This window comes from Sinocyclocheilus anshuiensis, unplaced genomic scaffold, assembly GCF_001515605.1.
Source record: "Sinocyclocheilus anshuiensis isolate Anshui unplaced genomic scaffold, SAMN03320099.WGS_v1.1 scaffold465, whole genome shotgun sequence".
Lineage (NCBI taxonomy): Eukaryota > Metazoa > Chordata > Actinopteri > Cypriniformes > Cyprinidae > Sinocyclocheilus > Sinocyclocheilus anshuiensis.
Window position 1 is genome coordinate 1,674,098 of NW_015539898.1, and position 13,221 is coordinate 1,687,318.

The following is a 13,221-nucleotide window of genomic DNA, read 5'->3' on the forward strand; positions in this document are numbered from 1 at the left end:
ATTGTAATGGTTTATATTTCCATCCCCTACAGTTATACATGTTAAACAAAATCTGATGTTCAAACCTCTATCCAATCATTAACTTTACAGTGAAAAGTGGCAGAAAACACTGTATGAACAAAGAGTAAAGAACATCAATTTGCTGTGAGGAGTCTGAGATCTAACATCCAAAAAATAAATAAATATGTTGTGGTGAATACCTAATAATAATATATGAAGAAATTTTAAATGAAATGTAATTGCATTTTATGACTAACCTAACAATACCCAAACAGCGTAATTACCACATCCTGATGTCATGATGATGAACTCTGAATCATCATCATGATATTTTAAGATTTAAGATGTAGCAATATGGAAACCGAGAACATCCGTCAGTGTCACCGCCCCGCACCTGACACTCATCCAGAGTGATGAAGCACAGCTACCCTGATGTGTGTGTGAGATGGAGAGCTCACCCCAGGGTTGAGGAACAGGTTGATGTGTTTGTGGAGCAGAGCCTGGTTCTGCTGGTTGCCTGCGCAGAAGTTCTGAAGAAACTCGTGAGCCAGTTTCATGATCTCTTGCATTCGGACATCCTCACCCTGCGAAAATGAACATGCCCACTTTTTTTTTTTTTTGGCGTGAGAAAATATTTATACCTGTTCATATCTTAAAGTAAACAAGTGATACTAAAAAAGATTTATAAAAAATAAAAATTAAATGCAACGTGGCTGGAATAGAATGCCTTCACAATAATGATTTTTAAGGAAAGTAATAACTAATAACGTATCCATTATTGAGTCATTTAATTCAGATAAATAACTGCTCTAAATGATTCACAAGTGTTTTTATTCACTAAAAAGAAAAAACTCATAGAAGTCATTCATTCAAGAAATGGACTACACTGGATGTGTTGCATTTTTTATTCACTAAAAAGAATTAGACCATAAGAGTGATCCATTCAAGAATCAGACTATACTGGCAGAATTATTTGTTTTTAATCTATTAAAAAGAATCAGATCACAACAGTCATTCAAAAAAAAAAAAAAAAAAAAAAAGGGCTACACTGATCATGTTGCATGTTTTTTGATTCACAAAGGAACTGGCTAATAGGAGTCATACAAGAATTGGACTAAACTAGCCAATCTGCATGTTTTCGAATCACTGATTTAAAAACTGAAATACACTGGTCGCATTGCATGTTTTGATTCAGTAAAGAGAACCAGAAAATAAAGAGTCATATATTCAAGAAGCAGACTATTCTGGTCACAGTGGTTTTTGATTCACTAAAAAGAGCTGGATCATAGGAGTGATTCAGTCAGGAATCACACTACACTGGGCACATTACATGTTTTTGATTCACTTGAAAGATGTGAATTTTAAGAGTCATTCATTCAAGAATCGAATAAACTGGTCGTGTTGCATGTTTTTGATTCACTAAAAAGAACTGAATCATAGGAGTGATTCAGTCAGGAATCACACTACACTGGGCACATTACATGTTTTTGATTCACTTGAAAGATGTGAATTTTAAGAGTCATTCATTCAAGAATCAAATAAACTGGTCGTGTTGCATGTTTTTGATTCACTAAAAAGAACTGAATCATAGGAGTGATTCAGTCAGGAATCACACTACACTAGGCACATTACCAGTGTTGGGAAGGTTACTTTGGAAATGTAATAGGTTACAGATTACAAGTTACCCTATTTAAAATGTAATAGTAGTGTCACTTTTTCAATTACTTTATTAAAGTAATGTAACTGATTACTTTTTGATTACTTTTCAAAATTTCTAATGAATGTTTATTTGCAACTGTTAATAATTTTCAAACATTTACACCATGCAGGGTTAACCTTACAGTAGTGCTCAACACTGTCAAGACTTTCAAAATCCTTCATCACTTGACATTGATGAACAAATTTGAACACATCCACCACAAAATCAGACTTTAGTACCGCCTTTTACTTTGAGATTGATCTGAATGCAGATTTAAACGTTTTTATGACTGGATTCTAGGAACCAGTCTGTGTTTACCGCATCGCGGAAATTATGTCTCAGAGCAGTCAGTGCAATTTAAATCAATTAAATCTGTATGTGGATGTGTGTAAATATTCAAATGTAATCCCCTTTGTAATTTGTAATATTTTCATAACATTACATGTTTTTGATTCACTTGAAAGATGTGAATTTTAAGAGTCATTCATTCAAGAATCGAATAAACTGGTCGTGTTGCATGTTTTTGATTCACTAAAAAGAACTGAATCATAGGAGTGATTCAGTCAGGAATCACACTACACTGGGCACATTACATGTTTTTGATTCACTTGAAAGATGTGAATTTTAAGAGTCATTCATTCAAGAATCGAATAAACTGGTCGTGTTGTATGTTTTTGATTCACTAAAAAGAACCGGACATAGGAATCATTTATTCAGGAATCAGACTTCTCTGATGGAATTCAGAGTTGTGGAATTGCTGAATAGCAGGTATTTTAGTATAGTTTTCCACCCGCATCAGCTGAAGAATGAATATTCGAGAAGCATTAACACACCCGTAAGTCATAAAAATAATTTTGCGAGTACCACACTCATATACTGCACCTTCTCATAAGGGATCTGCAGCAGTTCAAGCACCACTGAATGAGCTCCCATGTTCCTCAACAGCCTCTGCTGCTGTTTCTTACTCTTCTTCCCTGATGGTCCTTCCTGTACACACAGTTTGCTGAGACGCAAGAGGATCTAGAGATAGAAAGACAGACAGATGATGCACTGAAGAGGAGAAAACGGAGTGAATGAACACTGTTTATCAAAGCAGGTCAATCTGCAACAGCTGTTACCGCTGTTTCATGTGGTACTCATGCTCCAGTCGTACACTTCAGCACTGGTTAATTAGATCTTTTGTTAAAGAGGCTACATAATTAGCGTTGCTATTCTTTATAGTGCTTGGATGCATTAACTACTTCAGACATTCAACACTACCGCATAATGCTGAATGATCATGTGTGTGAAGTATGTGAATGACATTTTACCTCCTTCACATCTCTGTAATTGTCACTGCCATTTCCGTCTGTCTTTTTTTTGCCTGAACCAGAGTCCTTCTACATAAAGAGAAGACACAGACTAAATAAAGCATGAACGCTGTATTCCATTCAAATAATAATGGCTATTATGTATGGAAGACCGCCTCAGGAAAAAAAAGGTAATTGTGAAATAAGGTTAAAAAAAAATAGAAAGCGAGAAATAGAAGTGAGCTATAAGGTTTAAATTATGAGAAAAAAGGTAAAAATTATGCCTTTCTTTTTTTCCACATATCTGATATATATGGGGCCTACGAATCTTTTTGTTAGCAAACAAGCTAAAGTTCAGCTAAATTGTACATTGCTCACAAAAACATAATGATGTAATGTAAGCATCATACAAACTGACAATACATTAATATAGGCCAGATAGTAACTGGGGGTGTCTGTGAAGACCTCTGCCTTAAATAATAAATGTTGCCACCTTCTTTTTGTGGTCAGACTCTGCTGGGAGTCCATCTCCTGCATCCATGCCTTCATCACCCTGTCGCTTGTACACCCAGAGCTCAGATTTTTCCACATTAGATCGCAGCTGGTCAAGGTCTGATTTGATCTGCTTGTAGTTGTCAACATCCTGATTGGTCACTAGAAGTTGAACCTATAGTGAATAAGAAGGAGGGATGCATGAAGAATTAAAATGCAAACAAATGTATGCATTTAAACATCAACAGCCATAAACGGCCTAAAAATGTTCTATGTCAATACCATTCACTAAAGTAACTTACAAAGCCAATATCATTGTGTTAAATACCTGTTTGAAAGCCATGAGCACTTCTTGTCTCTGACTGAAGTGTCTGAAGAGCAAATGCAGCGCTCCAGACACGAGCGGTGGATAGTCGTGCATGGTGAGATGCAGCAGAACCCTCAAAAACGTTCTTCCGCCATGGTCATCAAGATCCAGAGGTGAGTTCTCCTCACTGAGTTCAGGAAAAAAACTACGGTTACACACTTACGTTCTCTTACAAAGATTCTTGCACCTTCTTATTCAAGAAGTGAATCCTTACCTTCCACCAAATATTCCTTCTGCTTGTTCTTCAATGTTCTCAAAGTCCAAAGCTGTAAAACACACAGAAACACTCACATAATCTGTAGAATAACTCACGGGTGATAGTGAGCGGGACACACTGCATACCTGGGATACTGTTGGGCCCGTCTGCATTTGCAGCTGGCACTGCATCCGTTTGTGTGTTGCTCTCGTCAAACTCACGTTTGAAGATGCAGAGCAAGCAGGAGATCCTGTAGTCCAGTCGTACGTTCAGAATAAACTGAACAACAAAAAACACAAGGTTAAGTGATTTACCAGATATAAACCCTATTATACCCTATATATGACTGTTTGGTTGAAAAAATAAATAAAATAAAACAAATAAAATTGTATTAAAATATATTTTAAGCTAATTCAATTTTTCCATTTCATGTTTCCTTTTTAAATTATGGGTTTTTAATCACCTGTAGGATCTCTATGATCTTCAGTTTGGTGTCCATCACCAGAATGTCTTCCTTCTCTGGTTCTGTCTGTGTCTTCACCACATCACCATCTGGGGGTGTTGTGGGGGTTGTGGGTAAGAATCCGCCTCCTCTTAGGACCACCTGCGTCATCAGCTCCCCAACGCCATGGATGGATTTCATTACATTGCTGCTACCTGTGAGAAACATAACCAACAAATTGTTAAACATTCTCAAATGAATCACATCTACTTGTACAAGTTTTAATGACTGTTTGAAAATCATTCACAGGACCAACAAAGGATGTTGAGCTTGTACATCTAGAGACTCGAACTGTTATAATATGAGAAAAAGATCAAGAAGCAGTTCTTTACTTTTGGACTCGTCTCCTTTTTCCATTTTGTTGACGGGATAGATGGTACTGACATGAACACAGTCCAAAATGGCCAACAAGATCTTGGTCAAACGCAACAAGTCACTGAAGTTGTAAAAGCCAAAGTAAATAAGGTTTCTTGCTAAATTCACAACCTTAGAAACACAAAAAGAAACAGAAGAGTTAGTCACGTCCAAAACAACCCACATTCGTCACTCTAGCACATGTTGGACGTGTGACTTACCTCAAAAGTGAGTTTGTTTTTCTCTTTATCAGAGAAAGGAACATTTTGACAGACCACATCTCTGAGGTAGTTCTCCACAAAATCCATAGTAAGCGCAAAGCGCTCTTTTATCTCATCTCTACTGGTTCCATCGTTATCATAACTAAAATCAAAATACAACATTAAATACACTGGGTAGAGACAAAAAATACTACAGAAACCTACAAATGGAAGAACATAGTTTAAAAACACTTCAACGTACTCATCAATAGCGATTTTGGATGGGATCTCAGACCACAGCCTGGCGTATTTCACAGGCATGACCTGTTCCTGCGGGTCACGGTCTACATGCATGTGAAGCATCAGTCGGCAGAAAGAGGCACGGAGGTCATAGGGCAGGTCTTCATCCGAAATGCAGCGCAGGATCAGGTCCACATCCAGCTGGCCTGATATCTTCTCAATGGCCAAGTACTGGCGGTCCAAACACATCCGTGCAAACAGGTTCAGCTGGTATCTGAGAAAGGAAATGAGCCAGGAGACCATGTTACTGAGAGAACTGATGTTTTGATTTGTTTTTATACCATTTTGGACTTGAAAACATTTAATCAATTATGTCAGCTTTTGGGTTTTGCCCTGATAAACTTTGACCCTTGGCTTATTTCCTGTTGGCTGACCTGTAGTAGCTAATGACCTCCTGGTCCTCTTTCTGGCCTTCTTTAGCATCCAGTGCCAGCTCTCTGATGCTCTTACTCTTGATCTCCTTACCACTGTTCTTCCAAAACAACCACACCTCCTCCTCATCCTCCTCTGACTCCACAGGACCCTCTCCAGACTCGACCTCAAACCGAGACAACACCAGCCTGGGACCAGACAGAGAAATAAAGACTTCAAATGGAACCAGCAACAAACAACTCATTATATCCTAGCATGACAAACAGGCAAAAATAATTAGAATCATTTTGTAAATCTACAATGTGTCAGTGTTGATTTTCAAGATGTTTTTCTTCTTTGAAAACATATTTTTATCGTGTGAAGCCTATTACATGCTCTTAGCCATACAGACAGAGACAGATAATGCCCATCACTGCATTAATTTACTTAAAGCAGCTCACTCGCATTTCAGAGCATTCCTTTTACTTTTCAAATGTGCCACTTAAAACAAACAAACAAGTAAGTAAATGCATTTATGAATATTAATTCCTAGTGTTCAAAAGTTTGGGTTCAGTAAATAAATAAAGAAATACTTTAATAAAAATTAATATTCAGATGCATTAAATTGATCAAAAGTGACAGTAAAGACATTTATAATGTTACAAGATATTCTTTTTCAAATAAATGCTGTTTTCTCTTAACTTTCTACAAAAATATTAACCAACTGTTTTTATCATTGATAATAAGAAATGTTTCTTGAGCAGCAAATCAGCATATTAGAACGATTTCAGAAGGATCATGTGACACTGAAGACTGGAGTAATGATGCTGAAAATTCAGCTTTGCATCACAGGAATAGATTACATTTTAAAACATATTCCAATAGAAAACAATTCTTTTAAATTGTAATATTATTTTAAAATATTACTGTTTTTACTGTATTTTGGATCAAATTAAATGGAGCCTGAGACCTGAAAAGTAAAAAAAAAATCTTACCGGCCACAAACTTTTGAAAGGTTGTTTATATTAACATTAAATAAAAATAATAATGAAATAATTAAAACTAATCTTACCATCTAATAATAAACTACATAAAGCAATATTGCCACTAAACCCATATTTAATGTAGTGTGAGTCACATTCTCTTTTATGCTCTTTTGTCTTGTTCATGGTTTTCAAAAATGTCTCACTTGGTCTCTATAAGGATGTCAGCATTGGCAGGATTCAGCACCGCATTACAGATCAGCTCCTGAGTCACCGGGATGGACTTGTTCATGGACACACACAGATCGGACAGGTAGTCCAAAAACCTAAACATAAACAGCACATGGAAACATGTCAGACTTCTATCTCTCTTTCTTGACACTTATATACTGTGAGCAACAAAGTTTTGGTATCGCTCTCAAACTTTTGGAAAAGCTCTTTTGTCTTTGCAGTACACTCTCTCCCACCTTGGTTCACGGTTTTTCCTCACAAGGCTGACAAACGTGTCAATTTCTGCCGCCGTGATGTGCTTCTCCAAGAGTTTGCGGTTGTTGTGGAGGAGGGCCGTTATTGTGTCTTCGGCCAACACGTCGTAGCCGATCTGTTTCTGCATGAAGCGGAACTGCTTGGCAATGTATTCCTGGACAAGGGGCACAAAGAGACAAAGTGACTCATTCTGTACTTTCATTCACCAGACCTGCCACCCATTCTCTTATAGAACCAGTTTTGATAAAAAAAATAAAAATAATAAATAAACACATTTACATGAGGATAAAGGATGAATCCATAAAAAATTTGTAGGGATGGTATAGTCTGTTGGCAATTTATAGGTTCAAACCCCACAAAGGTTGTCATTAAGCCCTTGATCAAGGCACTGTTGGCTTTGGATAGAAGTGTCAGCTAAATGACAATTTACAAATTCTAAAAATATTCTGTCAATTAGGTTTATTATCGTTAACTAAAACTAAAACTAACAAAAACATACTTCTGTCATGACAACTCTCGGAGGGATTGGCATGGTAACGTACATGACAATGTTAATGTATTTAAAAATTATATAAATAAACATTAACTGAAATAAAAAGTTAAATCTTTATCTAACAGCAACATTTCTCATTTTTGTTTAGTTTAAATTGAATAACTAAAACCTAATAAAGACTACAGTACATAGACATAACCTTAAAGTCCAAATGAAATCACTAAAAATAAAATTCAAAATATTAACAAAAAGTATAATAGTATATCAATGATACTAAAACTGCTGTCAAGTAATTAAAATATTTAAATCACAATTTATTTATATCTAAACTCTTTTTAAAGACAGAAAATAAATAAATAAATACATACATACTAAGTAAACAATTCAATAAAACAAGCATTTTGTGGCTATATTTTCAGCCAGTGGCCTCAGAAGATGTTTGCATCAACATCTCTATGAATGACCGGGTTTATGGCTGGTATGACACTTGAGCTTTGATTCTAATTCAGTTTAACCATATGAAGAATGCAAATGACTTTTATTAAACATCCCATATGATTTGATTCGAACAGTAAATTTATTATCCATAAAGACTGTCTTTCTGCATTCAATGAGAAGTTTTTGCTTTGGTAGGGACTTTGTGAGTGCATATGTGTGTGCGTATGTGTGTGTGTGTGAGAGAGAGAGAGAGAGAGCGAGCGAGCGAGCGAGAACGGGCACTTCCGCTGCCAATAAATGAATAAATTAATAAACCATGCTAAAAAATTTAATGCATTAAATATATTTAATTAATCATATTAATTAATACATTATCATCTACGAATATATGATCCAGATTTTTGAAACTTGAAAAAAATGGTATTACATATAGTTTTTAGAATGATTTCAAGAGTTAAAAAATATTCATTAGACATCTGTAATGTTGGAAACCACAGGAAGTCACACTCATGCCTGCAGACACAGATATCATCTTGAAGTTTATGAATATATCTGCGAGAATCAAAATGAAGGCAAGCTGAATTGAATCATATCAGCATGGCTTTAGAGAACACAAACAAACTTTGGGTTCTGCATTTTCACAATATGATTTTTTTCAAGAGAAAAAACAATTATGAAATGCTCATTAAATGCTGTATAATATTACTCATTTTATGAGGTCTATGAGGTTGAAGGTTGAACCAGAGATGCTCCGATGTCGGCTTGTGTTCCTGCAGACCAACCTGGTTCTTCCTGTAGTCCTGCTGTGAATGTCGCAGCACACGGTAACACAGCCTGCAGATGTGCCTGAAGGGTGCGTGTCTCTGGTCACTCAGCTCCTCCAGACGCAACATGGGCCCATCACCACTGTCTGTGAATGGGGCCTGAAGCAGCTTGAAGATCTGTTGATGGAGAAAGTAAAGAGACTGGAATGAATACTACATCTGGTGTATCTACACTCTTAAATATAAGGGTTCTTTATTGGGATCAATGGTTCCATGAAGAATGGTCACCATGCTTGGAAGCTTTCCATTGCACATAAGGTTCTGTATAGTAGAAAAAGGCTCTTCAGATTATTTAAATATTTTTAACACTAAGAAAAAAATGTTCTTTTAAGAACTGTTCGCTGAAAAGTTCTTTGTAGAACCAAAAATGGTTCTTCTGTGGCATCGTGGAAAAACCTCTTTTGGAACCTTCATTTTTAAAACTGTATTCCATCCAGTTATGGTCTATGGAAAAAAAATCATTCGGACCAAAACAGTTAAGAGGTTTAAGTTAGCAATTACATAACAAAAGACTTTTTTTGAGGCAAGATGGTTGAAGATGTTCTAAAAAAATTATAATAATAATACATTTTTCTAAACTAAGGATGTGCAAGACTATTCAACATTGGAAATACTAGTCAAAATTTGTCATTTTAATGTTAAAAATATAAAAAATAATACATTATCCTGAAAGGGGATATCTGGAGCGGAAAACAAAATTTCACCTCATGCATACAGTACATGTGTTTTCTTCATGTTACTTGCTGCGTGTGTCGGCTAAGAAAAGGAGCAAGGTGTGTGAGCGTATTTACTGGTTTAAAGGATGAAAAGGAACTGACTTTCTTCAGTTTGGATGACATTTTTTTCATGTTATCTCAGTATAAATAGTGTTTATTAGCAAAGGTAACCTTGGTAACCGTTGTATTTCTGCTTGTCCAAAAGCGCCACCTGCTGTCCGAGAGTGAATTTGCATTTTTATACAGCCCTGCTGATTTGTTGCCCTCAGTGTGAAAATTGTAACTGTTTGATGGAAAATAAGAAAAATTCGGATAATAAGGTATCTAGAATTATTTGACTGTTTGATTCATAATTTAAGTATTTCCAATGGATCGCATATGCAAATAATATTTTTGACTGTCTACTGAGGGTTTCTTACTTTTAGACTAGTCATTGCACATTTGCCTCTTCTAAATGTTCTTTTTAAAGTGAAGGACGCATATTTTAGGCACTACAAGTGGTGAAGTGTGAGGTACTGAAGAACATCCTACTTGTTTCAAGATATTCTGCTCTCTCATGAGTTTCTGCCGTTCACGGTTGGGTTTATTGACCATGATCTCCAAAACATCCTGCCCACTGTTTGGAATGTCCACCACAAAAAACACAAGGTCCTCGAGAAGCTTAGTGACAAACCTACAGAATGCACAGAGAAAAGAAGGTCATGTTGATTGGAATGTCAGGTTAAACTCTTAACAGGCCCTAATCAAGGACAAAATCCTTGGTGGGAAATGTTCTACATTCATTAAACGAGGTCAAAGCAAAAGCATTTAGTCAGGGGTCACTAAAGGACTGAAGCACTTTCCAAGCACATTCCAACTCCAGATACTCTGAAGGGTCATACCTTCTTTCATTCTGGGTGATTGTGCCCTTCTCCAGCTTGCCAGCGATGGATGCCAACACTTTACTGGCATCACTGGCAAAGTCTAGGTCCCTCACCTCCGCAGGAGGGACTGGCACAACGGCGAAGGCCTCTTTATCTTCTTTGATAGGTGATGTGCCAATCTGAAGGATAAAACAAACGGCAATTTAGTGCAACACTAATATGAAGATAACAAGATAACATGAACAATGTTATGTTGAAGATGGCATCTATTATAATACATTCTATACCTTTTACATTTTAAAGACTTTATACAAAATATTTCACCATGGCATTTTAATTATATTTATTTAAAATAATGTTTTAAATAATATTTCTTATTATTTAAAATATATATTTTTTACACTTTTATAACTTCCTATTTTACACAGACTTTATTTATATATTTTAAAAATATTCACCTATTTTTCCCGTAAGAGTGTGCGCGGCCATTTGTAAATTGTATGGGTCTGGCTTCCGCTGTACAAAACAGCCAGCATGACACATAGGTGCTCATGAGCTTTTCTCATTGTCTCAACAAATGAGACAAAAATATATATTTAGAATGACTTTATTTATTGAGAAAAATTATCCAGTGTTACATATCTCTCATTTGCAAAAGTATGTGAATCTTTGCTTCCAGTATCCGGTGTGGCCCCCTTTTGCAGCAATAACTGCAGCTAAACGTTTCTTGTAACTGCTGATCAGTCCTGCACAATGACTTGTAGGAATTTTAGCCCATTCCTCAGTACAAAACCACTTCAACTCTGTGTTGCTGGTGGATTTCCTCCTATGAACTGCTTGCTTCAAGTCCTTCCTCAACATTTCAATTGGATTAAGGTCCGGAATTTGACTCGGTCATTCCAAAACATTAACTTTGTTCTTCTTTAACCATTCTTTGGTAGAACGACTTGTGTGCTTGGGGTCATTGTCTTGCTGCATGACCCACTTTTTGAGATTCAGTTCTCGGACAGATGTCCTGACATTTTCCTTTAGATTTGCAGATATAATTCAGAATTCATTGTTCCATTAATGATGGCAAGCCATCCTGGCCCAGATGCAGAAAAACAGGCCCAAACCATGATACTACCACCACCACGTTTCACAGATGGGATGAGGTTCTTATGCTGGAACACAGTGTTTTCTTTCTCCAAACATAACGCTTCTCATTTAAACCAAAAAGTTCTATTTTGGTCTCATCATTCCACAGAACATTTCTCCAATAGCCCTGTGGCTTGTTCACATGATCTTTAGCAAACTTTCAGACAGGTAAGCAATATTCTTTTGGAGTGCAGTGGCTTTCTCCTTACAACTCTGTTAAGTGTTCTCCTGATGATGAACTTATGAACGTTAACATTAGCCAATGTGAGAAAGGCCTTTAGTTGCTTAGAAGTTACCCTGGGGTCCTTTGTAACCTTGCAGACTATTACAAGTCTTGCTTTTGGAGTGATCTTTGTTGGTTGACCACTCATGGGGAGGGTAACAGTGGTCGTGAATTTCCTCCATTTGTACATAATCTGTCTGACTGTGGATTTGTGGAGTCAAAACTCTTTAGAGATGTTTTTGTAACCTTTTCTAGCCTGATGAGCAACAGAAACTCTTTTTCTGAGGTCCTAGGAGATCTCCTTTGTTCGTGCCATGATTCACTTCCACAAACATGACAAAACTTTGATAGATCCCTGTTCTTTAAATAAAACAGGGCAGGCAATGACACTTGCAAGCCATCCTGGCCCAGATGCAGAAAAACAGGCCCAAACCATGATACTACCACCACCACGTTTCACAGATGGGATGAGGTTCTTATGCTGGAACACAGTGTTTTCTTTCTCCAAACATAACGCTTCTCATTTAAACCAAAAAGTTCTATTTTGGTCTCATCCGTCCACAAAACATTTCTTCAGCATTCCTCTGGCTTGTCCACATGATCTTCAGCAAACTGCAGACGGGCAGCAATGTTCTTTTTGGAGAGCAGTGGCTTTCTCCTTGCGACTCTGCCATGCACACCATGGTTGTTCAGTGTTCTCCTGATGGTGGAATCATGAACTTTAACATTAGCCAATGTGAGAAAGGCCTTTAGCTGGGGTTCTTTGCAACCTCACAGACTATTACACGTCTTGCTTTTGGAGTGATCTTTGTTGGTCAACCACTCCTGTGGAGGGTAACAATGGTCTTGAATTTGACTGTGGATTGTGGAGTCCAAACTCTTTAGAGATGGCTTTGCAAACTTTTCCAGCCTGATGAGCAACAACAACTCTTTTTCTGAGGTCCTCAGAGATCTCCTTTGCTCATGACATAATTCACTTCCACAAACATGATCAGATTTTGAAAGATCCCGGTTCTTTAAATAAAACAGAGCAGGCACTGACACCTGATAGTCATCCCACTGGTTGAAAACACCAATGAACAGATGGACTCTAACTTCACCTTCAAATTAACAGCTAATCCTAGAGTTTCACATACTTTTGCCACTCACAGATATTTAATATTGGATAATTTTCCACAATAAATAGATGACAAAGTATATATTTGTCTCATTTGTTTGATTGGATTCTCTTTGTCAACTTTCAGGACTTGTGTGAATATCTGATGATGTTTTGGGACACATTTATGCAGAAATAGAGAAAAAAAAAAA

At 36.8% G+C, this 13,221-nt stretch overlaps 1 protein-coding gene across 1 annotated transcript in view; it reads right to left on the reverse strand.

Moving 5' to 3' along the window:
* itpr1b (inositol 1,4,5-trisphosphate receptor, type 1b) overlaps positions 1-13,221 on the reverse strand; it is a 157,794-nt gene that overhangs the window by 93,052 nt on the left and 51,521 nt on the right. Inside the window, exons 15-31 of the mRNA XM_016482756.1 lie at positions 10,572-10,732; positions 10,222-10,363; positions 8,933-9,091; positions 7,201-7,373; positions 6,940-7,059; positions 5,774-5,959; positions 5,362-5,613; positions 5,121-5,262; positions 4,878-5,031; positions 4,507-4,700; positions 4,190-4,322; positions 4,062-4,113; positions 3,809-3,974; positions 3,482-3,655; positions 3,010-3,078; positions 2,582-2,719; positions 459-584 (exon numbers count right to left, since the gene is read on the reverse strand). Coding sequence (XP_016338242.1) covers positions 459-584; positions 2,582-2,719; positions 3,010-3,078; positions 3,482-3,655; positions 3,809-3,974; positions 4,062-4,113; positions 4,190-4,322; positions 4,507-4,700; positions 4,878-5,031; positions 5,121-5,262; positions 5,362-5,613; positions 5,774-5,959; positions 6,940-7,059; positions 7,201-7,373; positions 8,933-9,091; positions 10,222-10,363; positions 10,572-10,732 — 2,541 coding nt within the window. The remainder of the gene's footprint in view (positions 1-458; positions 585-2,581; positions 2,720-3,009; positions 3,079-3,481; positions 3,656-3,808; positions 3,975-4,061; positions 4,114-4,189; positions 4,323-4,506; positions 4,701-4,877; positions 5,032-5,120; positions 5,263-5,361; positions 5,614-5,773; positions 5,960-6,939; positions 7,060-7,200; positions 7,374-8,932; positions 9,092-10,221; positions 10,364-10,571; positions 10,733-13,221) is intronic.